At 41.1% G+C, this 27,092-nt stretch overlaps 1 protein-coding gene across 1 annotated transcript; it reads right to left on the bottom strand.

Moving 5' to 3' along the window:
• Positions 1-268: 268 nt before the first annotated feature.
• Positions 269-23,240, bottom strand: LOC114352459 (uncharacterized). The gene is made up of 7 exons (XM_028304069.1): positions 23,130-23,240; positions 22,324-22,471; positions 21,778-21,902; positions 20,363-20,495; positions 3,106-3,260; positions 1,682-1,823; positions 269-387 (listed from the first exon to the last, which is right to left on the bottom strand). Exons 1-7 carry the CDS (start codon positions 23,238-23,240, stop codon positions 269-271), a joined length of 933 nt encoding a protein of 310 aa, XP_028159870.1.
• Between the last annotated feature and the right edge of the window lie 3,852 nt (positions 23,241-27,092).

The raw sequence follows: 27,092 nt of genomic DNA, 5'->3' as shown, positions 1-27,092 counted from the left end.
TATCAATGTCTTTATGCGTTGTGATTGGTATCTGAAATGATATTATTAGAAATAATTTATTATATGAAGTAAACATTATATGTTAAAAAAATATATCAAGCGTTATTATAACATACGTTTATTATACAATATGAACGTTATTGAAATGAATTTATATCATATAAAGTTATATAAACAGTCACGCACCCGTTAAGAACCACTGATCCACCTAAGTATGTTCTTATGGCTGAAATGATAATGATGACGATGAGCACAAGAATGGTAAAGCCTACCACCTGATGCCTAGCAGGAATTCGCTCTCAGGTTCCGTCGACTCGAAAATAAACTTATCTAAAGGTTGGTCTTCCTGTACATTGTATTCCTTTCCCCAGTCTGGCTCAGCCGTCACTGTAACATAAAGAACAACGCGAGTTAGTCCTATAGATGACCCACACTGAACTGTCCCACCAAACTCAATGACAGAGGGGCGCTACCATCGTTCAACTATAATGGTTTCCAACATGGCAAAAATCGGAACCAGCGATCCGGTATTGACGGTGTCAATGTCATGGTTAAGACAGTTCAGTATTTTGGAACCATACACGGGTTGAGCCTTTTTCTGTTATACAGGGTGGAATTCTCTCCGCCGCAATTTTTTTTGGTCTCAGTGTACTGCCTACCTTCAGTGGTAACATCAAGGTAATAATTAGTTAACTAAAAAGCAAGAAATAAGTAAAATTTTATAAAAAAAAATAAAACCGACTCCAAAAAACCTACACTAAAACGTAGAAAAATAATTACTAATTACCTACTTATTTATTAGGACGAATTATTAATATTTATGTAGGTATACCATGATTGATACTTTTGGAGTCGGTGCAGGCAAACTTTACATGTTTCATAATCTTGGCACCGACTCCAGAAGTATCAATCATGGTATACCTACATAAATATTAATAATTCGTCTTAATAAATAAGTAGGTAATTAGTAATTATTATTGCCTCGATCGTTAGGGTTTAATTTATTTAGCTTACCACGAGGGGCTAACGGGACTAATAGTAATTTGTGCAATACAAATATGAAGAAAAAACCGGCTAAGTGCGTGCATTATTATTTTTTTAATTTAAGTTATTTGTATGAAAGATTACACGGTAATAAGCGGTTTACGATTTACGAGGTATGTATTAAAAAAAACTACTTACTAGATCTCGTTCAAAACTATTTTCGTTGGTAGTTTTTATAGTAGGTAATGTACATCATATGTTTTTTTTTAGATTTTTCATTTTCTTATTTTAGAAGTTAGAGGGGGGGGGGGACCAACTTTTTTCCACTTTGGAAGCGTCTGTCACGCAAACTATTCGGTTTAGAAAAGAAATATTTTAGAAACTTCGATATCATTTTTGAAGACCTATCCATAGATATCCCACACGTAGTGATTGATGAAAAAAAAATTTTTGAGTTTTAGTTCTAAGTATGGGGAGCCCCCAATATTTATATTATTTTTTTATTGCATCAAAATCTTAATGCGGTTCACAAAATACATCTACCTACCAAGTTTCAACAGTATAGCTCTTATAGTTTCGGAAAAGAATGGCTGTGACATACGGACGGACAGACGGACAGACAGACATGACGAATCTAAAAAGGTTCCGTTTTCTGCCATTTGGCTACGGAACCCTAAAAATGATGATGAATTCTCACTCTGGGGGGTGGTGGGGGCTACGGTGGTGGTGGAGTTGTCGAACTCGGTGGTGGTCCAGTAGTCGTATTCCGGCACCCACAGGCGCTCGTCGATGGGCTCGAAGCCGTACTCCGTCTGGTCGGCCGGGCCCCGATACTCGACCTACAACGCGAAAAGTGCTTGTTCCCACGGCAATAGGCTATAGTCTGGTCCATGAGCACGTAGAATTTTGTCCAATGACCCCTAGCTACCCATCCTTATCGCTCGCGCGTAATTATATTGCTGTCGCGACGCACACTCACTGTGGGTGCCAGTCGCACAGTCGTTATGGACTCATGGACCAGACTTTAGATGACAAAATTTCAATGAATTGTCCGTCAGACAGATAATTAGAAAATATTACACTCGTATTTTTTATTTTCTTTCATAATTAAATAATAACAGTGCTACATCGAGTTGAAACGGTGCGTTACCTCGCGCCTATGTAGATTTTTTACTTAGAAGTAACGTCACGCAACATTTCGACCCAATTAATACTGTAATATTCGAGTAAGAAAAAAATGAAAAAATGCGTGTCCAATATTTTTTTATTATCTGTCTGACGGACTAAATAGAAATTCGATTTTATTATCCCAATTCAATTATGCAGCATCCCGTAAAAAAGGCGCTGGATGTAGGCCGCTGCCAACCTGTCTTTATGGGAATCATTGAGTCAATCATTTGAATTGAATTTGAATTGAATCATTGAATCATTGGGAATCACTGAGTTTGTTCCGGCGTTTCTTCTCAGCACTTGCCATATGTTTGTCTCGAAGCGCTGGTAGGGCCCAAAAGATAAGGAGACATGTAAAGTGCCCCATAAGGGCTACCTTTTTCTTTTTTTATTATTTTCTATTGACGTTCATAAGTGCCACTTGTGGTCTAAACTGAATAAATATTTTTTGATTTTGATTTTTGATTTTGATTGGGGGAGGACTATGTTCAGCAGTGGGCGTCCTATGGCTGAAATGATGATGATGACCACAGATCACAAAGTAAAGGGAGACGTGACAAGGGAGCGGGGCCGGTGTTGCAGCAAATATGCCCAAAAACAGAACACATTGCTCGCGACAGCAATGATGACAAAAACGACGTCATAATGTAAGCAGTTTACATTGCTTGCGTGGTAAAGATTAGGTATTCGAACGTTGAGTATACCGCAATGGGTAATGAGCATATATTTCTGATGCGACACTGAGTTTGGAACTCAGCGCATTAGTTGGCATCGCTCTATATCTCTATGATGATGAGAATGACGGTGAATGTTAGGCTGAGTTGCACCACCTAACTTTGACCGTAACTTTAACGATAACCGGTGCTTTTTGTATGGAATTTGACAGATTTCTGACGTTTGTCAAAGTTAAAGTAAGATGGTGCAACCCAGGCTTAGTGTATTGGTCCTCACGCGGGTCATAGAGAAGTCCTCGTAGTAGGTGCCTTCCTCCCACTTCCAGTCTTGTATGTCGATGAGAGACAGGTTCTTCTTCCAGCCCCACGCGAACATCTCGAAGCGGCATTTGTCGGAGAACATCATGTACACGGATATGTCGAACACGGACCCTGGACACAGATAAATTGAATGCTTGTCTGGCAGCATATCATGGAATATGTCGGCTCAATTCTGAGGCATGGACTTTTGGTTTGGGGAAATTCTACTGACATGAATTTATTATTTAAAGCGCAAAAAAATGCGTAAGGGCAATTTGTGGTATGTCCCCTCGTCAATCCTGTGAGCCTGTCTTTAGAAAGCTACAAATATTGCCCCTACCTTGTCTGTACATCCTTGAAGTAGCTCTGTTTGTGAGAAGTAATATTAATTTATTCAAAAAGCGAAAAGATGTTGTAAACTTCAATGTTAGAGATCCTAGTCATCTAGTATATGATAGCTTACCAAAACTTAAACATTATCTTGATCAGTGTGATGCCATGTGTGTTTAAGATATACAGTTGTATCCCGAACCATATCAAAAACCTACCAAATGCAAGATTCAAAAGGTCGCTTTAAGTCGCTTATAATATGGCTAAGTGACATGAATTTTTATAGGGTACTAGCTGACCCGGCGAACTTTGTTCCACCTTAATGGCAATAAATAAGCAGACTTTTTTTTAAATTTCGAACGGGATAAAAAGTATCCTATGTCCTTCTCTTGGCTCTAAACTACCTTCCTGACAATTTTCAGCTAAATCGGTTCAGCCGTTCTTGAGTTATAAGTGGAGTAACTAACACGACTTTGTTTTAAGCAAATAAATTTATGTATTTGATTTGATGCCGCGGTGAGAAACAATGGGGAATCTACTCGTACCTATATCTCAGTATACCGAACGGATTTTGACGAAACTTTACAGTAGTATTGCTTACTAGCGGCCGCCCGCGACTTCGTACGCGTGGATCCCTTTTACGGAGTTACGGAGTTTCGTAAACTCCTTTCTTAGCGGATGCCTACGTCATAACATCTACCTGCATGCCAAATTTCAGCCCGATCCGTCCAGTTGTTTGGGCTGTGCGTTGATAGATCACTATGCCTGTCAGTCAGGCAGTCAGTCAGCTTTGAGTGACATATTTAGATTATCTAGAATAACATAAATAGGCTATAACTTAGCCTAGGCGCAGACCACCGATTTTTAGTTGGCCGATAGTTGGATCGGGCTTTTGACCAGTATGGAGATATTATGAAAGTGCGCACACTACACCGATTTGGTATCGGCCGATTCTTCATACAAATTAGTATCGGGTTCAACTATCGGCCAACTAAAAGTCGGTGGTCTGCGCCTACGCTTATGACGATCTGTGACAAATGTGACAATCTAAGTTTCACGTGAAGCCGCGGGCAAAAGCTAGTACCTATGTATCGCTTTGAAGGAGTTAAGTCAAATGATCTGACCTAAAAAGTTTCCAATCGGAGTTGGGTATGACTAGGCGTAGCAGACGGGCCCGTAGGACTTTATTATTTTTTTTTTTTATTTATTGGTTTACCAACAATTGTACAATAATACATACAATATAACAAAAAAATCCATTGATACTATGTTCTAAGAGTACAATATATAATAGTAGGTAAACACTGCATGCGTTTATATAAACCAAACCATTCAAAGAAAGTAAGTACTTAGTCTAAAAACTGAATTGCAAAGCAACGAGCAACCACAAGGCGGCTAGTGAGTGCCTAGATTGACAATAGTTAGCTAATTAATTAAGTTAGGTTATTTGGTTAATCTGACGACGGAATTTAGAAATATTTGTGCCAAACAAATTAACATCAGCGCTGAGATTATTATATGACTTACACAGTCTTGAAACAGGGGAGTTGGATCCTGATACAGTTTTACGGTAAGGAGGGCATAGCAGTTTAATATGGTACCTTGGGTATCTGTGAGGGATTTTAAGTTTAAATTTAGAAAGTAGATTGGGGCTATCAACCTTACAGTTTAAAATTCTGAACAAAAAAGTTAAATCATGGGTAGATCTACGTGCTTCTAGGGATTTTATTTTAAAGTGAGCAAGACGCTTTGTATAACTAGGAATCTTTTTTGTTATTTTTGCCGAGAAAGCCAGGTGGTTCAAAAATCTCTTTTGAACACGTTCAAGACGCAAGCTGTGAGTCGCATAGTGGGGTCGCCATACCACCGAGCAATATTCAAGGACACTACGCACTAGACAGTTGTACAAAGTAATTTTTGTTTTGGGCTTGTGAAACGACTTAGCGTTTCTTATAACAAAACCAAGAGCTTTAAAAGCTTTCTTAATGATGTTATCAATATGTGGGATAAAAGTAAGTTTCTGATCTATGAGTACCCCAAGATCCCGAATAACATTAACTATGTCTAGAATAGAACCATTTATATGATAGTTATTGGCAACCGGGTTCAATTTACGCGTAAAAGTAATCTGGCAACATTTCTTGACGTTAAGATTCATATTGTTTAATGAGCACCATTCTACAAGTCTGTCAATATCACTTTGAAGAAGCAGTGCGTCAGTTTGATCGTGAACCACTCGAGCAATTTTGAGATCGTCAGCAAACATGTATGGGATGGAGTGGATAAAACAATGTGGAAGATCATTGATGAATATGTTGAAAAGAATTGGCCCTAGGTGTGAACCTTGTGGTACACCTGAAGATATTTTATAGGAATTAGACCTGTATCCATCGGCAACCACGTAAAATGATCTGTTACTTAAATATGATTTTAGCCAATTGAGAAGTGCACCAGCAAATCCATACACCTCAAGTTTTTGAATAAGCAAATCGTGAGAGACCCTGTCGAAAGCTTTGCTAAAGTCGGTGTAAATAGTGTCCACTTGTTTACCGGAGTCTACAGCATCTATCGTGTCTTCGATAAAAGTTACTAAATTGGTGCATGTTGACCTAGAAGGAGTGAAACCATGTTGGCAAGGTGACAAATATTTACTGAAATAATTTTGGATCAATGGACATACCAATGCCTCAAATGCCTTGGCCATAGCAGGCAAGATTGAGATCGGCCTGTAGTTTTCAACGTGCTCCTTACTTAAGCTGGATATGACTCCCCTAGGGCATAAGCTGGGTAGGTACGTGTACCATCGGCAACAGTGTTAACTATCCATTGCCTGTCATATTGTCGTCTCGTTCTATTGCAAAGAATCACCATTTGATGAGAGCGAGAGCAAAAAAGGAAATGATAGTTAACAGTGTGGCCGTGTGTACGTACGTTTGACTTGCGTTTGAAATAAGTAGCTTTCTGTCAGCTTTTACACAAAGACGCAGTTGCGTACCGTTTATGTTACAGCATCGTTCGAACTAGCTGTCAAAGCGACACCGCGATATGAATCTGCGCAAACAGTTGATTTTCGTTCGTCGTCCAGTCCAGTTGCGTTGCAGTTGAAAATATTTAGCGCAATCGGGGCGAAGCAATGGTATACTTAGGGGGCGTCCATTAATTACGTGAGACTTGTTTTTTGTCAACAAAAACCTCACTAAATCTCACGTGGGTGGGAGTCTCGGGAAATATTACGTAATTTTTTCTGCAAGAAATAGGGTAAATTTCCCAGAAAACTTCAGTAAAAATAAATTATTTTATGATAATAATGACATTTTATTCCATACCGTCTCTAACTCTCACCACAACTCGCACTAAGAAAAAAATATTTCTCAGTTAATTTATTTATTTATTTTTGGGAAACATACAGTTACCATATAATTTAACTTAGGTGCAGTAAGAAAACACATAAACCAATTAAGTTTCCACAGTTAAATATACACATATAGTTGGATAGTATAGTTAAATTACTCCAGAAGTATAAAATTTCAGATTTTTTTAATCACGTGAGATTAGGTTTTTGGGAAGGGGGTCAGGCAAAATCTCACCAAATCTCTCCAAGGGGGGGGGGGAAAGGGGGTAGAAAAATATCCAAAATTGTCTCACGTCATTAACGGACACCCCCTTACCTCGGTAGGCGTAGCAGGCGGGCCCGTAGGACTCGCGGACGCAGGTGTGGCGAACCTTCATCTCCGATACAGCCGACGCGTTCACCAGCTCCAGCGTCAAGCAGGAGTACTCCACATTTTCGTACACGCTCATCTAGAAGCAGAACGGACTGCGCTCGCTTTGACTCAAATTATTACAAAACTATAATCCAGGCCTCTTCAAGGCGAGAGTGAATAGGCACTTAGAGGGCAGATGTACCATCGTAGACTGCATCCAACTTAACATCAGGTGCGATTGCGGTCAATACCTGCCTTTTATGCATACAAAATTATTGGATAGCGCATCTCGTAGAGCTGATGGCCGCTGGGGCAGGAAAGATCTTGAGTGGCGACCACGAGCCGGAAGACGTAACGTGGGCAGGCCTCCCACTAGGTGGACCGACGATCTGGTAAAGGTCGCGGGAGGCGCCTGGATGCGAGCGGCGCAGGGCCGGTCTTTGTGGAAATCCTTGGGGGAGGCCTTCGTCCAGCTGTGAACGTCTTTTGGCTGAAACGAATGATTATTGGATAGAGACGTAAGTGGAGCGGAGTGTTTTGAATAACCAATCAGATTTCGTTATTTCCACTTCTCTCTCCGCCAAGCACAGCTCCGCTGTCAAATTCTATAGGCCCGACACTTCTCCGCTCCGCTCCGTTCCGCTCCGCTCTACTCCGCCTTTGTGGAAACGGACCTAAAAGGTCAGCGCACCGAGGCGGGAAGCGCAGGAAAGCTATAGGTAAGGCCAGGCAGACTAGATTCATCCGTCATCATCATCATCATCATCATCATCATCTCAGCCATAGGACGTCCACAGCTGAACATAGGCCTCCCCCAATGCTTTCCATGTTGTCCGGTTGGTAGCGGCTTGCGTCCAACGCCTTCCTGCTACCTTTACTCGTATGATGTCGTCGGTCCACCTTGTGGGTGGACGTCCCACGCTGCGGTACGTCTCCATCGTCATCGGCGGATTCATTCATCCGTCACTACCAATGAATTAGTAACTGCTGCCATAAGTCGGCCGTTTGGTGTAGTGGTTCGAAGCGGACTACTATTCCGGAGGTAGCGGGTTCGATTCCCGCACAGTACAAACATTTGTGTGCATGAACATATTTGTTTGTATTGGACTGGGTGTTTTCTATGTATAATATGTATGTGTCGCAGTAAGATAGTTATAACCGTAATATAGTTATATCCCTAGGGATATAATTATATACCGTAACATAGTTATACGAAAGCGAATCATTACTATCTCACTAGGAATACCTATAGTTATAAAACGGCCCAAGTTTAGTGATATAGTTATATTACTAGATTAAGTTCAGTGTTATAAATATTATTACTTGATAAAGCTTTGTTAAATAGAAATCTACCATATACAGTGTGTTTGGGATAGGGTTAGCGATAATTTAAGGCGATGTTGTGATGTCAATTTAATCGAAAAAATGATCTCATGTGATTGTGGGCCCACCCCCCTCCTCTTGGAATGGGGGGGCTTTATTTTTTTATGTGACTCTACATAAAAAATGTTTGTATTTTTTATGTGCCCGTCTTACAGATACTTTGTGACATTTAAATTAAAATTAGTAAAACGATCATATACAGGGTGTTTGGTAAATGGGTATATGAACCGACAATAGCCCATGTTAACATGGGCATATAAATGGTATGGTGAAGTCAGAAAATTGATATCTTCATTTTAATTATTTTATTTTTCATACAAATCGGATTTTATAAAATTAATTTTGTATGAAAATTAAAAAAAATAAAATGATGATATCAAATTTCTGACTTCACCATACCATTTATATGACCATGTTAACATGGGCTAGTGTCGGCTCATATACCCATTTACCTAACACCCTGTATATTCAAAATGTTCAAGTAAAGCGCTTTCAAATGATACCAAACACGGCATATTTATCTTAACTTTATTTTTTTACTCCGTATATTTTGTCCGCTAGAGGGCGCCACATTAGATTTTGTGAAACCCCATATAGCCTATAACCATCGGACAATTAAAACGCTTCTAATGATATGTCATTTGTCGAATTCTGATAAGTAGTTTAGAAGTTACGAGGGAACACATGAACATGAACATACATACATACATATACATAGCCTGTCAAAATCATAACCCTCCTTTTGCTTTGCCGTAGTCGGGTAAAAAAAGTAGGAAGTTACAACAATACCTACATTCAGAAGTAAGTTACTTACCACGCGTTCCCGTTGATAGAAGGCCGGGTGGCAGTTTTAAATAATATTTCTTTAGTGCCGTGCTGCTTGCATCTAACTTGCCCTACCTGGAAGATCCAAAACGTGATGACCAAAATTGATTCCTGATTATGATTAGGTTACTTCTGTTTTTAGGTGTCAAAGTAATAGTAATAGTAAGGTAGAAATCTCCTACATACTTCAGCCTACAATTTCCTATTGTACCTACTTAATATTGTAATAATTTTGTATGATTTTTATCCTTGAAATACTTAAGTATAACCAAATTAACCGTTAAAATTAGTGTCGGAAATACCAATAACGCAATAGAACAGAATCCCAAAAAAGGTAATGTAGGTACGTAGTTAGTTTAGTTGTGGCTGACTTATTGTAAAGCTTGTGCTACACGGCTATTCATTTGCTTAGGTACATAAAGGGTGTATTTGCAATCAGTGTCCAAATTTTTAATAGCGACTCAACAAGAAAACAAAATTATTTTTTCATATTTACTTATTTTCACACGTGGATAATTTAAGTTACTTCGTTCATAGAAAAATACGTTCAAACAAGTAGGTAACTGCAAAGCTTAGACATATTTTTTTGCGAAAAATACCTAGAGCTAGACTAAAAAAAATAAGTTAAGTAAATTGAATACTGTTTACAAAATCACCCTGTATATGGTACCTTGACCTTTGTCACCGGGGCCACGGTATACCTAATGCTAAATACCTATTTATTTAGTTTATTTAAGTAGTTTAACATTTTATTAAATGTTTATCTATAATAAATAATGTCATAGAGGAATTAATTCCTCTATGTATATGTCATAGAGGAATTCTGTGATATTATGTATATAAACTACATTAAACTAAACCTTTACTTTAACTGATTAAACATTCTTAACTCATAAAATCTTAAACAAAATAATATTATTATAGTGTTTAATTTAATTCGTTAACTCTTTAGTGGTCTTTTTAAACATACTTCCTACTGAAATGTTTACTTACTGTATTTTGTAATTTTGTGGTGAGATAAGGAATACTATTTTCCGTGAATTGTTAACGTTCCAAATTTATACTATAAAATAATATATGAATAACCTTAACCATAATTAAAATAATAATTTAAACTTTTCCCTATCAACTTAATTTACCTAATTTATTTACGGTTGGAAACTCGTGGTAACTGGTACTTTTTAGTTTCACGAAAGTGCAGTTCAAATAAAAATGGGGTGTGTAGACTGTGTAGTTAATGTAGTGAAGTGTGTTTTGCTTGCCGTTAATACGTTATACTCTGTAAGTAATAATCTCCACGTTCATTTATAACATACTAGCTGACCCGGCGAACTTTGTTCCGCCTTAATCTACACTAATATTATAAAGAGGAAAACTTTGTTTGTTTGTTTGTTTGTTTGTTTAGTTGTAATGGATAGGCTCAAAAACTACTGGACCGATTTTAAAAATTCTTTCACCATTCGAAAGCTACATAACTCACGAGTAACATAGGCTACATTTTATTTTGANTAGAGGTACAGAACCTTGCTGCCGCATCGGTCGTCAGGTCTGCGTGATCATAAATAAATGGCTTACAGTCTACAGACTTCTACTGCTGCACAAAGGCCTCTCCCAAAGATTTTCATAACGACCGGCCCTGCCCGCATCTAGGCGCTTGGCGCAACCATCACCTGAGGGCTTAGTGTGCGTTTACATCAAACATCGTCACTGTGAGCGCGTCAAAAAAATCTCTGAAGATTTTAGTTCTTCAAAGTATCTGCTAGGGTCGCTGTACAATCCGTCATACATTTAGTGTCATTTTTTACGCAGTCACTGGTCTTCACCAGTTCACGTCTTCACGTTTGATGTAGTAAACTCACACTAAGCCCCCGGACCGAGTAGGTGGCCTGCCTACATTATTTTTCCGGTACTTGGCCGCCACTCGAGAATAGCACTATACTTAGTTCCCAACAATTTTACTAATTTCCTTACATGAGGTCCAAAAACAAGAAGAATTTGAACCTTGCGGTAGTAAAACAAAACTTACCTTGCTTTACAAATCTGGTGTCCAGTTGTACCAGGGCCAGGCTATTGTTGGTGCCGTTCTTGAAGTCTGGGTGGTAGACGTACTCCCGCACCGGGATGCGGGGCTTAGAGCAATTCTGACCCAACATTACTTTAGCCAGTTTTCTGCAAAGAAGCATTATTATAATCTATCTATAATATAGACACCAATTTAACCACTTTGAAAGTGTCTCTCGCGCAAACTATTCAGTTTAGAACAAAATGATATTAGAAACCGCAATATCATTTTTGAAGACTTATCCATAGATACTCCATAGGTACTATGGGTTTGATGAAAAAAAAAATAAGTTTTAGTTTCTAAAAAACCCAAATTTTTATTTTTTTTATTTTTGTGTGAATATCTTAATGCGGTTCATAAAATACATCGTATAGTTTCTGAAAAAAGTGGCTGTGACATACGGACGGACAGACAGACATACAGACATGACGAATCTATAAGGGTTTCGTTTTTGCCATTTAGCTACAGAACCTTAAAAAGAAGAAGAAGAAGTTTAAACTCAGTGTAGGTACCTACTCACCTGAAATTAATTTTAGGCATAGCATTAAGCTCCAGCGCCGAGGCGAGCACAAAGCTCCTGCTCACCAACACCACCGAAGTCACCAAATCTTTTTCTCCTTGTATCGAAATAAGACAATAAATTACAATTTCATTCGTTATTAAATTAATAGAATAGAATAGAGTCGCTTCTTAAACTAAATTTTAAATAAATAACTTGAAAAATTCGGACTGCCTAAGGCGGGACTCGAACCCACGACCTTCCGCTTGCCGGGCGACTGCTCTTCCATTTGAGCTACTTAGACACTGGATGAACCTGTCGTTTCCAAGTGTAATACGCTGTTATGGCCGCGTTTGGTCGTGGGTTCGTGTCCCGCCTTAGGCAGTTCGATTATTTCAAGTTTTTTATTTAAAATTTACATTTTCAATATATTCTATGGTGCGTATTTGAAGCACCACTAACTATCATGATTTCACTCCTACAAACTAGCCTAGGTACTAAGGCAAAATTGATTGAAATAGATTTTATTACACCGAATGGGAACCTGGGCAGATAGGTACCTACTCTACTGTATACTGTTTCTTTTTCTAACTATGCCTTCGAAACTCATGGGATTTGAAGTCATTCTTACCCATCGGATAGTATAGATTGCCAAGCCAAGGATAATCCTCTATGGCCGCTGTGCCTTCGTAATTGTCACGTTCTGGGACGTTACTGATCCCACAGTGCAAATCCTTAGCTTTAAACAAAAGAAAAATCTATAGGGTGCAAGAAAGTACGCAATACACTAAGCGTAAAAAGTAACTAACTACACCGATTTGAAAAATTCTTTGTCCATTAGAATCCTTTTTATGAATGAACAAGGCAATTAAATGGCTGTGTTTTAGCCGAAAATATCGCTTGTTAGAAAATGTTAGCAAAATGGCGATCGCCATGGCAACTGCTTAAACTTTAGCATGTTTTCGGCGAAGACACGTTTGCTGAACATCAAAAGTGACGTTTTTCCATACATTTTTTGACAGTGACAGCACGTACTTCTAAAAGGCTGCCATTTTTTTGTTACTAGCGCTATTTTCTGCCAAACTATCTTAACTAGCGCTATGTTTTGTTAAATAACCTATAACTACCTCTAAAGTGAAATAAAGATAGACTCACCATTGATTTTTGTAGTCAATAAGTTCACGATGATTATTGATATCAGCATGATGACAAGTCATTCAAACATTATCTTTGAATAGCCTGAAAAATAATAATTTTGAGTTAGTCTAGGCGCAGACCATAGACTTTTTAGTATATTTTATGGACATAATGGACATATAAGAAAGTACGCACATTACACCGATGACTCCCCTCGATGAACCCTTCCATTTTAGAATACCTTGTTAAATTCATTGACTGATAATGATGATGATAATGATTACTAACATTAGCATTTAAGGTGTGTGTTTACTAACCACATTATGAACTACCTATGAGTTGTTCGAAATAAATACTTTTTATTTATTTTATTAACATAAACTTTGATTTGGAGGTGGAGGATGGAAATGTGCAAGCGTTTAAATATCTCTCCGAGTGACAAGTAAATTGTTTTTTTTTTTCTTTTAATTGTCACCTGCAGTAACAAAATCAGCAGTGGGCTGAGTGTGAGTTTACATTACATCAAACGCGCTCACTAGTGAGCGCGTTTAAAAAATGTATGAAAATTTTGAACGTTTTCCGCTAGGGGCGCTGTACAATCCGTCATACATTTAATGTAATTTTTTGAGCGCGTTTGATGAAAACTCACACTAGGCTCTCAGTTCTTTTTATGTTTTATTTTCATGTATTTTGTTGTCTTATTAAATGATGTCTGTTTGTTTTAGGTAGGTAAGTTTGCTTAGATTGCGTCGGTGTCTGGAAGTACTTGCGCTCTGTCTACCACCATAAATTTCTTTATTTTTGAATGGTTGATCTTAAGTCCAAGCATAAGGCACTATCAACTCCGTAGCACGAGCGATGCCGCGTCGAAGCATGATACCGCGTCGGAACATGATGCCGCGTCGTAGCACGATGCCGTGTCGGAGCACGATGCCGCGTCGGAGCACGATGGCGCATCGTAACACAATGCGTCGTGTTTATGTGTACGAGTACGAGCCCTTTTAAGTCTGTGCCGGTAAATTTAGTACGTTTCTTGAACTTCGCACCGACTCCAAGAATATCAATCATTATCCTAATTAAATAAAGAACGTAATTATTTTTCTACTTTTTAGTGTACTTTTTTGGAGTCAGTTTAATTTTTTAAAGTCGGATTTTTAAACGCAGTTTTGTTTGATCCATACTTACAGGGACACCCTGTATTTTTGTAGGTATGCATAGGTGATACACTACCAGTAAACGCACTCTACAATCTCACAAACAAGATGAAGTTACCAACCTCCTCAATATAAATCACTTTTCACCTGGCTAGGACACGCACTAACTACCTAGTAGCTAACATAATGAATTGTATTTATACTTACTTATCACTTCCGAAGATGTATTTTAGGGTTCCGTACTATAAAATTCATAAAAGTTATTTATTTATTCATAAGAGCCAATTTTGTACCGGGAAAAAGATCAACTGTCATTGTAACCGCAAAGAAATTAATCGGAAGAACATAAGGGGTCCAATACGTCATCAATCATGGAGGAAACTCTTGGCATGCTCTCGCCTCATGGAAAGTGATGGTCAGGCCAAGGTGAAAGCGAGCTTCACCAGAAATCTACAACCACAGAGTAACAGACATCGGTAAGATGGTGGAAGGTGGTGGTAGCTAGCCAGCCAGGCGGATTTAGAACAAGCCCTACCAACCAAATCGAACAGAAATAGGTATGGGAAGAAAAGTCAGTCCCCACTGAGAATCGAACCCGGGACCTCTGAGTCTGAAGCAGGGAAACCACAGAGGCGGTTAATATGACCAGCCCACTGCCACTTAAAACTATGAGATGAGGTAGTATTTACTACCACTGAGTATTATGTAGGTAACTTGATATTCTCTCGTTCGTTTGTTTTAACCATAGAGATATAGAGAGATGCGAACTAATGCGCTGAGTTCGAAACTCAGTGTCGCATTAGAAATTCACACACACAAAGTATTCAAAATATGTGCTCATTATCCACTGCGGTATCAGTACTCAACGTTCGGATAATCTTTAGTACTACGCAAGCAATGTAAATTGTTTACATTATGACGTCGCTGCTGTCATCATTGCTGTCACGAGCAATGTGTTCTGTTTTTGGGCATATTGCTACGACACCGGCCCCGCCCTCTTGTCACATCTCCCTTTACATACACTCTATGGTTTTAACTAAATGACGTCCACTGCTGAACAAAATCCCCAAGGATTTCCACAACTACAGGTCCTGTGCTGCCCGCATTCAGATACTTCCCGCGACCTTCACCAGATCGTCGGTCCACCTAGTGGGAGCCTAGGCCTGCCTGCCCATTCTATGTCTTCCGGCTCGTGGTCAACGTTCAAGAACTGTTCTACTCCTACGGTCATCAGCTGCAGTAGCTTTAGTAGGTACTTGGTATACTACAAGTATAAAACGTGCTTACTTCTAATGGTCTGCTCTCAGGTTAACAACGCTCAAGCCGCTCAACTTGTCTCCTCAAGCCTTCGCTTGGTCTTGAAATTGACTATTATCAGAGTAAATACAAATGAATAGGTCATCTTTATAGAAACGCACCTAGCGCGGTTTCGGCGCAACACCCCGCTAAATTTTGTCAGTGTGTGCGTGCGCGCCGCATACGTATTGGCGCGCTCACATACAAACCGCACTCGGTGCGTTTCTATGAAGATGACCTACTCATTTGTATTTACTCTGCTATTATTCTAGTTACAAAAAATACGAGCTCTATCACACTTTTATACCTAAAGGCGAAAGTTTGCGAGATGTTTGTTACTCCTTCACACAAAAACTACTAGGTACATGGATTTTGATGATACTTTACAGTATTATTGTTTATAACTCAGACTAACATACAGGCTATAGGTAATTTATGACGATCTGTGACAAGCTGAATGTCACGCGGGTGAAGGCGCGGGCAAATGCTAGTTTAATAATATAATTTTTAAACAAAATTTTCTACGGAACCTTCTTCGCAAGAGACCAGTTTTTATATTATTAGTGTTTTATGTTTGCTTACAAAGAAAAATTCCTGTGCGACTCATTATTATTATCGTTTGTTTCATAATGTTTATCAATGATTAAGATTATTTAAAATATACAAACTATAAAATAAATGACAGCCACCCGCCTCACTATGGAGCGAAATTGCGATTTATGAACATAGCGATTTTTTTCACAATTTCTATTTGAAAAAAATANCTGCCTACATTATTTTTCCGGTACTTGGCCGCCACTCGAGAATAGCACTATCTAGATATACTTAGTTCCCAACAATTTTACTAATTTCCTTACATGAGGTCCAAAAACAAGAAGAATTTGAACCTTGCGGTAGTAAAACAAAACTTACCTTGCTTTACAAACCTGGTGTCCAGTTGTACCAGGGCCAGGCTATTGTTGGTGCCGTTCTTGAAGTCTGGGTGGTAGACGTACTCCCGCACCGGGATGCGGGGCTTAGAGCAATTCTGACCCAACATAACTTTAGCCAGTTTTCTGCAAAGAAGCATTATTATAATCTATAATACCGCTCACTGATCACGAAATCTCAGAAACTATAACACCTAAAAACTTCCTTATAGGGTGTAGACATCCGATAAGAACGGGTTTTACGAAACTCAACCCCCAGGGGGGGTAAAACTTAAAACGGGGGTTAACTAAGTCCACGGCACACGCGGTGCCACGCCGCAACGCATCGTGTGCTTTGGCTCTTATACGAATGGAGTGAATGGAGCTAAAATGGTCACTCAGCGTACTCCCTGATCTCGGAGGACTCGCCCACTGAGGGTTCCGTACAAACCTGTACATACATACACATACCATACAGGGTGTTTCTTGTAAGGTGTCAAGCCGAAGGCAGGTGATAGGTGAGGACTAGACCTTTCGATTTCACCCCCATGTATGTTTAAGGTTTGATGAAAAAAAAAACTAAGTTTCAGATTCTAAAACCCCCAAAAATTTTTATTTTTATTTTTGTGTGTGTTTCTGAAAAAAGTGGCTGTGACATACGGACGGACAGACAGACATACAGACATGACGAATCTATAAGGGTTCCGTTTTTACCATTTAGCTACGGAACCTTCAAAAGAAGAAGAAGAAGTTTAAACTCCGTGTAGGTACCTACTCACCTGAAATTAATTTTAGGCATAGCATTGAGCTCCAGTGCCGAGGCGAGCACAAAGCTCCTGCTCACCAACACCACCGAAGTCACCAAATCTTTATCTCCTTGTATCGAAATAAGACATTCGTTATTAAATTAATAGAATAGACCAGAGTCGCTTCTCAAACTAAATTTTAAATAAACAACTTGAAAAAATCGGACTGCCTAAGGCGGGACACGAACCCACGACCTTCCACTTGCCGGGCGATTGCTCTTCCAACTGAGCTACTTAGACACTGGATGAATCTGTCGTTTTCAAGTGTAGTACGCTCTTATGGCCGCGATTGGTCGTGGGTTCGTGTCCCGCCTTAGGCAGTTCGATTTTTTCAAGTTGTTTATTTAAAATTTACATTTTCAATATATTCTATGGTGCGTATTTGAAGCACCACTATCATGATTTCACTCCTACAAACTAAACTAGCCTAGGTACTAAGGCAAAATTGATTGAAATAGATTTTATTATACCGAATGGGAACCTGGGCAGATAACTAGTCTACTGTATACTGTTTCTATTTCTAACTATTCCTTCGAAACTCATGGGATTTGAAGTCATTCTTACCCATCGGATAGTATAGATTGCCAAGCCAAGGATAATCCTCTATGGCCGCTGTGCCTTCATAGTTGTCACGTTCTGGGACGTTACTGATCCCACAGTGCAAATCCTTAGCTTTAAACAAAAGAAAAATCTTTAGGGTGCAAGAAAGTACGCAATACACTAAGCGCAAAAAGTAACTAACTACACCGATTTGAAAAATTCTTTGACCATTAGATTTCCTTTCTATGAATGAACAAGGCAATTAAATGGCTGTGTTTTAGCCGAAAATATTAGCCAAAAAATGTTATTAATCAAAAAATAGCGATCGCCATGGCAACTGCTGAAACTTTAGCATGTTTTCGGCGAGGACACGTTTGCTGAACATCAAAAGTGACGTTTTTCCATACATTTTTTGACAGTGACAGCATGTACTTCTAAAAGGCTGCAATTTTTTGTTACTAGCGCTATTTTCTGCCAAACTATCATAACTAGCGCTATGTTTTTTTTTGTTAAATACCTATAACTACCTCTAAAGTGAAATAAAGATAGACTCACCATTGATTTTTGTAGTCAATAAGTTCACGATGATTATTGATATCAGCATGATGACAAGTCATTCAAACATCATCTTTGAATAGTCTGAAAAATAATATTATGAAAAGTACGCCGATACATTACACCGATGACTCCCCTCGGTGTGCCTCGGTACTTAATTGTTAAATAACCCTTCCATTTTAAAATACCTTGTTAAATTAATTAACTCATAATAATAATGATAATGATTACTAATATTAGCATTTAAGGTGTGTGTTTACCTACTAACCACATTATGAACTATGAGTTGTTCGAAATAAATACTTATTATTTGTTTTCTATACTTATAATAAATCTGTAGAGAGGTCAATTCTGTACATTAAATATATTTTCAAAATAACTATCAGGGGGTGATTAGTGACCGATACTGATGCCAAAAATGCAATCAGTAAAATTTTTGTCTGTCTGTCTGTCTCTGNGAGCGCGCTTTACACAAAAACGCAGTTGCGTTCCGTTACGTTTCAACTTCGTTTAAACTAGCTGTCAAAGCGACACCGCGATATGAATTTGCGCAAACAGCTGATTTTCGTTCGTCGTCCAGTCCAGTTGCGTTGCAGTTGAAAATATTTACATAATATTATATTATACTTAGGGGGCGTCCATTAAGTGCGTGAGACTTTTTTTGTCAACAAAAACCTCACTAAATCTCACGTGGGGGAGAGTGGGAGTCTCAGGAAATATAACGTAATTTTTACTGCAAGAAATAGGGTTTTCCCAGAAAACGTCAGTAAAAAAAATATTTTTTATTATGTACTACCCTACCATTTACCAACTATCAAACCACACATGTAATGCAATAAATGATTTGATTTGATTTGAGTTGATAATAATGACATTTTATTCTATACCGTCTCTAACTCGCACCACAACTCGCACTAAGAAAAAATCTTTCTCAGTTAAATTACTCCAGAACTACAAATCTTTCAGATTTTTTTTTAATCACGTGAGATTAGGTGTTGGGGGAGGGGGTCAGGCAAAATCTCACCAAATCTCTCCAAGGGGGGAAGGGGGGTACAAAAATATCCATAATAGACATGTTGACACCACAATCAATTGACGTACTTTTTAAAACTGTCAAAACGAAACTCTCCCATAGATTTTGTATGGCACTACAAGCAAGTGACGTCACTATTTTGTCAACCCAATTAAACTACTTTTTTCAGTTACAATTCGAACAAAAATCGTAATTTACAGGTAATTTAAAATAAATTAGGTTTTTAAGACCAGAATGAAGAGTCTTTATTAAAACAGTTGTGGTTTCGAATTATTGGGGTGTCAAACTGTCTATTGTCTCACGTCATTAACGGACACCCCCTTACCAGGCCTGGCTCACTTCGCGCGGTACATCCGATAAATACCTACAGCGAAGCGCTCCGCCGGCGGGTATTATATCAGTCGAGTGTCACGCGCGCGCCCGTCAGGACGCTGGCGTGCGTTGTAGTAGGTACCTAATTCTATGATCGAAGTATTATTTAAAAATGGACATAAAGAGAAATAAATATTGTGCGGCGTTCGGGTGTTTAAATTCGAAAAGAAATCTACCGGATTTATCTTTTTTTTCGCTTCCCAAAGATGCTGAAAGGTATGTTTGCCATGTAGGTAATCAATAATTCTTAGGATAGTATAGGAACCTAACCTACCATGACTACTGCTCAGAATGCGTTCTTTCGTTTCAGCCAAATGACGTCCACTGCTGGACAAAGGCCTTTCCCAAGGTTTTCCATAACGAATGCGTACTTACCTACATACGTACCTCATTACATATAAGTAGATTAATTTATTTGTTCACTAGACAGCAACCCTAACAGCGTAAGAAGAGTTCAGAGGCACGCGATAGAAAGAGACAAAACTTGTAGTTGAATAAACTACTACAGGTACGTAGTGCTGTGCGAGCTGAATTCCATTGTATCGCGTCGTAGCAAGACTCGCATTTATTTAAATCGTCTTGCGGAGTAATCCTTCTGTACCTGTACTATTACTTATTCTGTGCCCTTACCTCGGTAGGCGTAGCAGGCGGGCCCGTAGGACTCGCGGACGCAGGTGTGGCGAACCTTCATCTCCGATACAGCCGACGCGTTCACCAGCTCCAGGGTCAGGCAGGAGTACTCCACATTTTCGTACACGCTCATCTAGAAGTAAAACGGACTACGCTCGCTTTGACTCAAATTATTACAAAACTATAATCCAGGCCTCTTCAAGGCGAGAGTGAATAGGCACTTACAGGGCAGATATTTATGTACCATCCTAGACTGCATCCCACTTAACATCAGGTGCGATTGTGGTCAAATACCTGCCTTGTTATGCATAAAAAAAAATATTGGATAGCGCATCTCGTAGAGCTGATGGCCGCTGGGGCGGGAAAGTTCTTGAGTGGCGACCACGAGCCGGAAGACGTAGCATGGGCAGGCCTCCCACTAGGTGGACCGACGATCTGGTGAAGGTCGCGGGAGGCACCTGGATGCGAGCGGCGCAGGACCGGTCTTTATGGAAATCCTTGAGGTAGGCCTTCGTCCAGCAGTGAACGTCTTTTGGCTGAAACGAACGATTATTGGATAGAGACGTAAGTGGAGCGGAGTGTTTTGAATAACCAATCAGATTTCGTTATTTCCACTTCTCCTCTCCGCTAAGCACAGCTTATAGAAAAATTTGACGGCCCGACACTTCTCTGCTCTACTCCACCTTTGTGGAAACCGGACCTAAAGGTCAGCACACCGAGGCGGGAAGGCAGGAAAGCTATAGGTAAGGCCCGGCAGACTGGATTCATCATCATCATCTCAGCCATAGGATGTCCACTGCTGAACATAGGCATCCCCCAATGCTTTCCATGTTGCCCGGTTGACAGCGGCCTGCGTCCAGCGCCTTCCTGCTACCAAAATCAAAATCAAAATCAACCTTACCTTTACTCGTATGATGTCGTCGGTCCACCTTGTGGGTGGAGGTCCCTGCGTTTTCTGGTACGCGGTCTCCATCGTCATCGGCGGATTCATTCATCCGTCACTGCCAATTAATTAGTAACTGCTACCAAGTGTTACATCGTTATCGAATGACGTGAAGTAGTGACCCGATTTATTTTCACCGAAAATAGCAATTTTTTTGTACTATCGGCAAAATCGGAATTAATTATTTTTTCCAAGCTTAGCACAAATTTTCTGAACGTGTGCCATGGAGCTTATCTCAGTATCAAATGACGTAGGGTTTCTTGCGGTCCCCTCTCGGACTAAAGCACGGTCTGTGAGCACGTAGAATTTTGTCCAATGACCCCAAGCTACCCTGCGGGCGTCGGTCGCACAGTCGCGACAGCAATATAATTACGCGCGAGCGGTAAGATGGGTAGCTTGGGGTCATTGGACAAAATTCTACGTGCTCACAGACCGGGCTTTATAAGAAGTTGTGTCGAGGTTGAATACGAACGTTGTAGGTCATGAACTGGTACTGGTCGTTGTCTGTGCGCAGGACGATGACCTCGCGGTACACCAGATTGATTTTCTCCTCGGGGTCGCACGCGCCGAAGCGCTGGTAGGCGCCGCTGCCCGCGCCTGCAAGCGATCATTGGTGGTCATCACCATTGGGGACATTAATCCGACGCGGTGATGGCGACGACCCGTGCGTGTATAATTATTTGGAACAAATAAACTAATACTACCAAGCACGACAGGATTTTTTATTTTGGTACGTAGCAATAATATGAAGGCAGGCATCCGCTGTCATATAGTGCGTTTCAGTCCTGGATCTGTCAAAAGGCCGTATAGGCCGCGTCCTAGGGGTGGCAGATTTCATATGACGCTTACTCGATTTCAGAAGATAAAAGTTAAAGATCCAACCCCACCCTATAGCCTACGGGCGGCAAAACTGTAAATCCGCCACTGGGTGCGTTTGTCGCGCTGTTAGAAAGTCGCCTTAGTGTAAAAGCGCTCTACAAAAAGTCGCCGTGGGCAACAGTCCGGCAAGCGAACTCACTTCTGAGCACGAACTTGTGCTGGTTGATCTTGGAGATGGTGAGCCGCCGGAACTTGCCGAGGCTGGCCACGACCCAGGGCCAGTACGTCATCATGTCCAGGTAGCGGCCCGGCGCGCCGCAGCCCGGCCCGTTCAGACCCACCCCCAGCTGAAACCAAGGCTTAGTGTGAGTTTACATCAAAAATCCTCACTAGTGAGCGCGTTAAAAAATGAAATAATATATGAAAATTTAAGTTCTTAAAAGTCAAACATTTAATGTCATTTTTTACGCGCTAACTATAGTCTGGTCTGCGAGCACGTAGAATTTTGTTGTTGGGCAATAATTAGAAGTAGTTTCCTCATCAGCCAGATAGTTTTGACAGTTCCAACTCCTTGCCAGACAGTATTTTTAGGATAGCCACGATGACCCAAACTTCATGATTCACCAACATTCTAACCTATCTTGGGAGCATACACTGACAAACTTTGAGCTTTTATAAAATGACGTAGGTCTGGCGTTCACTAGCCCTTAGTCTATTATACCAGAGTAAATACAAATGAGTAGGTCATCTTCATAGAAACGCCCGAGCGCAGTTTGTATGTGAGTGCGCCAATACGTACTATGCGGCGCGCACGCACACACTGACAAAATTTTGCGTTGATTAGCGGTGAGTTGCCCCAAATTTTGTCAGTGTGTGCGTGCGCGCCGCATACGTATATTGGCGCGCTCACATACAAACCGCGCTCGGTGCGTTTCTATGAAGATGAGATACTCACTTGTATTTACTCTGTCCATAACATCCCAGCTATAAACTACTTATACTGACCAGTTGCCAGCGGCCCCAGTGGTCGCGCGCAACCAGCACGTGGCCGGCCTCCCACACACAGATCTTCATGCCGCCGTCCTCCAGCGCACACGTCACGTGCGCCGGACGCATCTTGTCCAAGTCCAACTGCGACCATGGACAAAATCTAAAATACCTTTATTTCGATAGGTACGGCGGACTAACGCCCGTATTCACAAACATTACTATGAGGTCACACAGTGTGCGTGGACGCATAGGGTGACATGCGAACCAATCACAGAGCTCTATTCAACGCTGTGCGTTCCATTTGCTGCTTCACTTAAGCAAGCATCGTTTGTGAATACGGGCGTAAGTCGCTGACATAGCCCGACGGATTAGCAAACTGAAGTGGCAATGGGCAGGGCACATAGTACGCAGAACTGACGGCCGATGGGGCAGCAAGGTTCTGGAGTGGAGGCCGCGTACCGAAAAACGCAGCGTGGGACTTTTTTTTTTATGCTAGACAAGGCAGGTATTTGACCGCAATCGCACCTGGTGTTAAGTGAGATGCAGTCTAGGATGGTACATATCTGCCCTGTATGTGCGTCCACCTACAAGGTGGACCGACGACATCGTAAAGGTAGCAGGGAGGCGCTGGACGCAGGCCGCTACCAATCGATCAACGTGGAAAGCATTAGGGGAGGTCTATGTTCAGCAGTAGACGTCCTATGGCTGAAATGATGATGATGATGAAGGTACGGACTACCCACGAGGTGGACCGACGTCATCACAAAGGTAGCAGGAAGGCGCTGAACGCAGGCCGCTACCAACCGGTCAGCGTGGAAAGCATTGGGGGAGGCCTATGTTCAGCAGTGGACGTCCTATGGCTGAGATGATGATGATGATGGTAGCGGCCTGCATCCAGCGCCTTCCTGCTACCTTAATGATGTCGTCGGTCCACCTTGTGGCCTCATAAAGAAGCTCAAAGTTGCTATGAACTAAATTAGTCGTAAAATTTAGCTCTACCCGCAGTGTTTCGAGAAAACATTTGTAAAATCGCAAACTAGTCGAAAAGTGGTCGAAAGGTCTTTTTTTGTATGGAGTTTTGACGGATTCGATTTTCGATTCGATCAAAAAGTGCAACTTGTCTAGGGGGGCTGCCCCAAGAGTTTCCACAGCCATCTTTGCTTCTTTTTGTGGGCTAAGATTAAGTACTTATTGGTGACTAGAACTTATGGGTGAATGATGTCCTCTTATTCAGCCAGGTATAACTGCGAGGACGAATGACGTCATTTGACCGAAACGATGATAACCGCGAGGTGGTATGCCCAAGGGAAGGTGTAAGGATGTCTCTGGTAGCCTTATTCTCTGACGCTGTCACACCCCTTTTTCCCAATGAGTTAATTAACAACTGTACTCTCCATAAACTAAAAACATTATTCTTTAAGCTACTTGCTNTGTTATTCCAAATAAATAAAATAAAATAAATAAATAAATAACCTACACAATGTCGTCAGACACAGTCGCGCGTTTGCATCGATACAGTCGCGCTGCTGTAGCGCGTTAGTAACGCGTTGGCATCGCTTCTGTAGCGCGATGCAAATGCGACTAACGCGCGTTAGTAGCGTTGCTGTCGTTCGTCAACGAAACGCGCGACAGCATCACTAAGGCCGCTTTCACATTAGGGCGTGAGAAGCGCGAAAGCAGCGTGGCAGCGTCGTTTTTATTTTATTTATTTATTTAATTAAAATGCAAGTGAGCTTACAGATAGATCCAAAGCGCTCACATTGGCAATTTGAAATTAACATTTAATATTAGTAAGTAGGTACTTATATGTATTTATGGTTAGCAGACAAAATCAATCTTAGTTTACTTACTTTTTTAGTGCGTTTCAGTCCTGGATCTGTCAATAAGCCGTATAGGCCGCGGCCTAGGAGCGGCAGCGTCCTAGGGGCGGCAGATTTCAGATGACGCTTACTCGATTTCAGAAGATAAAAGTTAAATAAAGATCCAACCCCACCCTAGCCTACGGGCGGCAAAACTGTAAATCCGCCACTGGTGCGTTTGTCGCGCTGTTAGAAAGGCGCTTTAGTGTAAAAACGCTCTACAAAAAGTCACCGTAAGCAACAGTCCTTACGGCAAGCGAACTTACTTCTGAGCACGAACTTGTGCTGGTTGATCTTGGAGATGGTGAGCCGCCGGAACTTGCCGAGGCTGGCCACGACCCAGGGCCAGTACGTCATCATGTCCAGGTAGCGGCCCGGCGCGCCGCAGCCCGGCCCGTTCAGACCCACCCCCAGCTGAAACCAGAAGGCTTAATGTGAGTTTACATCAAACGTCCTCATTCATGTATTGGATTAAAAAATAGGCTGACAAAGTTGACTGAGTTTCTTCCGCCACTTCTCAGCACCCAGCCTCACGCCCGTATTCACAAACATTACTATGAAGTCTCACAGTGCAGTGATTTTCAATGCGACGACTTTTGAACGTCAGCGAGATTTTGACTGTCAAAATACGTGAATTAAGCTACCCATATTATGTTGTCCCGAAGTGGTGGTAGGGCAAGCTATATATTTGTGTTCTGGAAAGGGTTTTCTTCTTCTTATTCGTTTCGCTCTTGGCAGAGCGGTCGTGGTTGTCGTTGTTCACATCAGTTGTAGAGGCGGATACAACTCTCCGCACGATCTCCCGCCATCTCTCTCTGTTGGCAGACTGTCTGGTGCAGTCACATTTGCCGTCTCCCTCTGCTGATTTCTCTTGGTCGGTCCAGCGCATCGGTGACCTGTCACGCGAACGGGTTCCTTCGACTTTTCCTTGGACGACCCGTCGTTCTATGGAGTATTGGAGTTGTCATCCCGCCTTGAGACATGTCCAAAGTATTGCAATATGCGCAACTGTACTACGGTTGATAAACGCTGAGTGACACCGAGCTCCTGGTTGGAGTATGGACTCATTGGAAAAGGCATATGTACTGTGCTAAACAGACTATAAACTACTTAGGCGGGTTTTAGAATCGCGCTGACCGCTCGATGATCGTCGGCGCTGACAGATCAATATGTTTGTAATTGAAGGGAACGTTCTTGAGTGACGCTGATCGCTCGGCGCCGACTCTTCATACATTTCGGCTGTCAGCGCTGACGGTCAGCGTGCGTCAGCGTGACTCTAAAACCAGCCTTATACTGACCAGTTGCCAGCGGCCCCAGTGGTCGCGCGCAACCAGTACGTGGCCGGCCTCCCACACACAGATCTTCATGCCGCCGTCCTCCAGCGCACACGTCACGTGCGCCGGACGCATCTTGTCCAAGTCCAACTGCGACCATGGACAAATTCTAAATACCTTTATTTAGGTATGGACTACAACGAGGTGGACCGACGACATCATTAAGGTACGGGACTATTCCCTCGTTCCCACCACTGCAACTCCTGTGTAGCCAGGATCTACAGCTTGACCGCCACAAAAACCCAACCAATGAAGGCCAAGTTTGTCGCGGGGAAAAGTTAAACTGTTAATGATGTCGTCGGTCCACCTTGTGGCCTCATAAAGAAGCTCAAAGTTGCTATGAACTAAATTAGTCGTAAAATTTAGCTCTACCGCAGTGTTTCGAGAAAACATTTGTAAAATCGCAAACTAGTCGAAAAATGGTCGAAATGTCTTTTTTTTTGTATGGAGTTTTGACGGATTTGATTTTCTATTCGATCAAAAAGTGCAACTTGTCTAGGGGGGCTGCCCCAAGAGTTTCCACAACAGCCATCTTTGCTTCTTTTTGTGGGCTAAGATTTAGTACCTAGAACTTATGGGTGAATAATGGCAATTCTGCACATGTGCATGTGGATTGAGTGATCCTTGCTTCAATCTAAACAAAAATCGAGGAAGTTTTACTTAAAATATGTTAAAACATTGCGATGAAGTTTAAAAATTTGTTAAACCTAAGATAAAAATGTTATGGCCAATAAATAGGAGCACTCATACCGCACGCTTTAAGAAAACGTCAACATGTTTATTTC

Source organism: Ostrinia furnacalis, unplaced genomic scaffold, assembly GCF_004193835.3.
Source record: "Ostrinia furnacalis isolate ACB-3 unplaced genomic scaffold, ASM419383v2 OfSCF1370, whole genome shotgun sequence".
In the NCBI taxonomy this organism is placed as follows: Eukaryota; Metazoa; Arthropoda; class Insecta; order Lepidoptera; family Crambidae; genus Ostrinia; species Ostrinia furnacalis.
This window is presented reverse-complemented; position numbering and strand designations above follow the sequence as displayed.

What these genes read in the sequence shown, in the direction of transcription:
- LOC114352459 (XM_028304069.1), bottom strand. Translation starts at nt 23,240, where the DNA reads ATGCGTCCGGCGCACGTGACGTGTGCGCTGGAGGACGGCGGCATGAAG. An exon ending in ACCAGTTCATGACCTACAAC is followed by an intron (nt 20,496 to 21,777) that starts GTTCGTATTCAA and finishes TTTTACTTCTAG; the next exon opens with ATGAGCGTGTACGAAAATGT. An exon ending in AGCCCCCACCACCCCCCAGA is followed by an intron (nt 388 to 1,681) that starts GTGAGAATTCAT and finishes TTTATGTTACAG; the next exon opens with TGACGGCTGAGCCAGACTGG.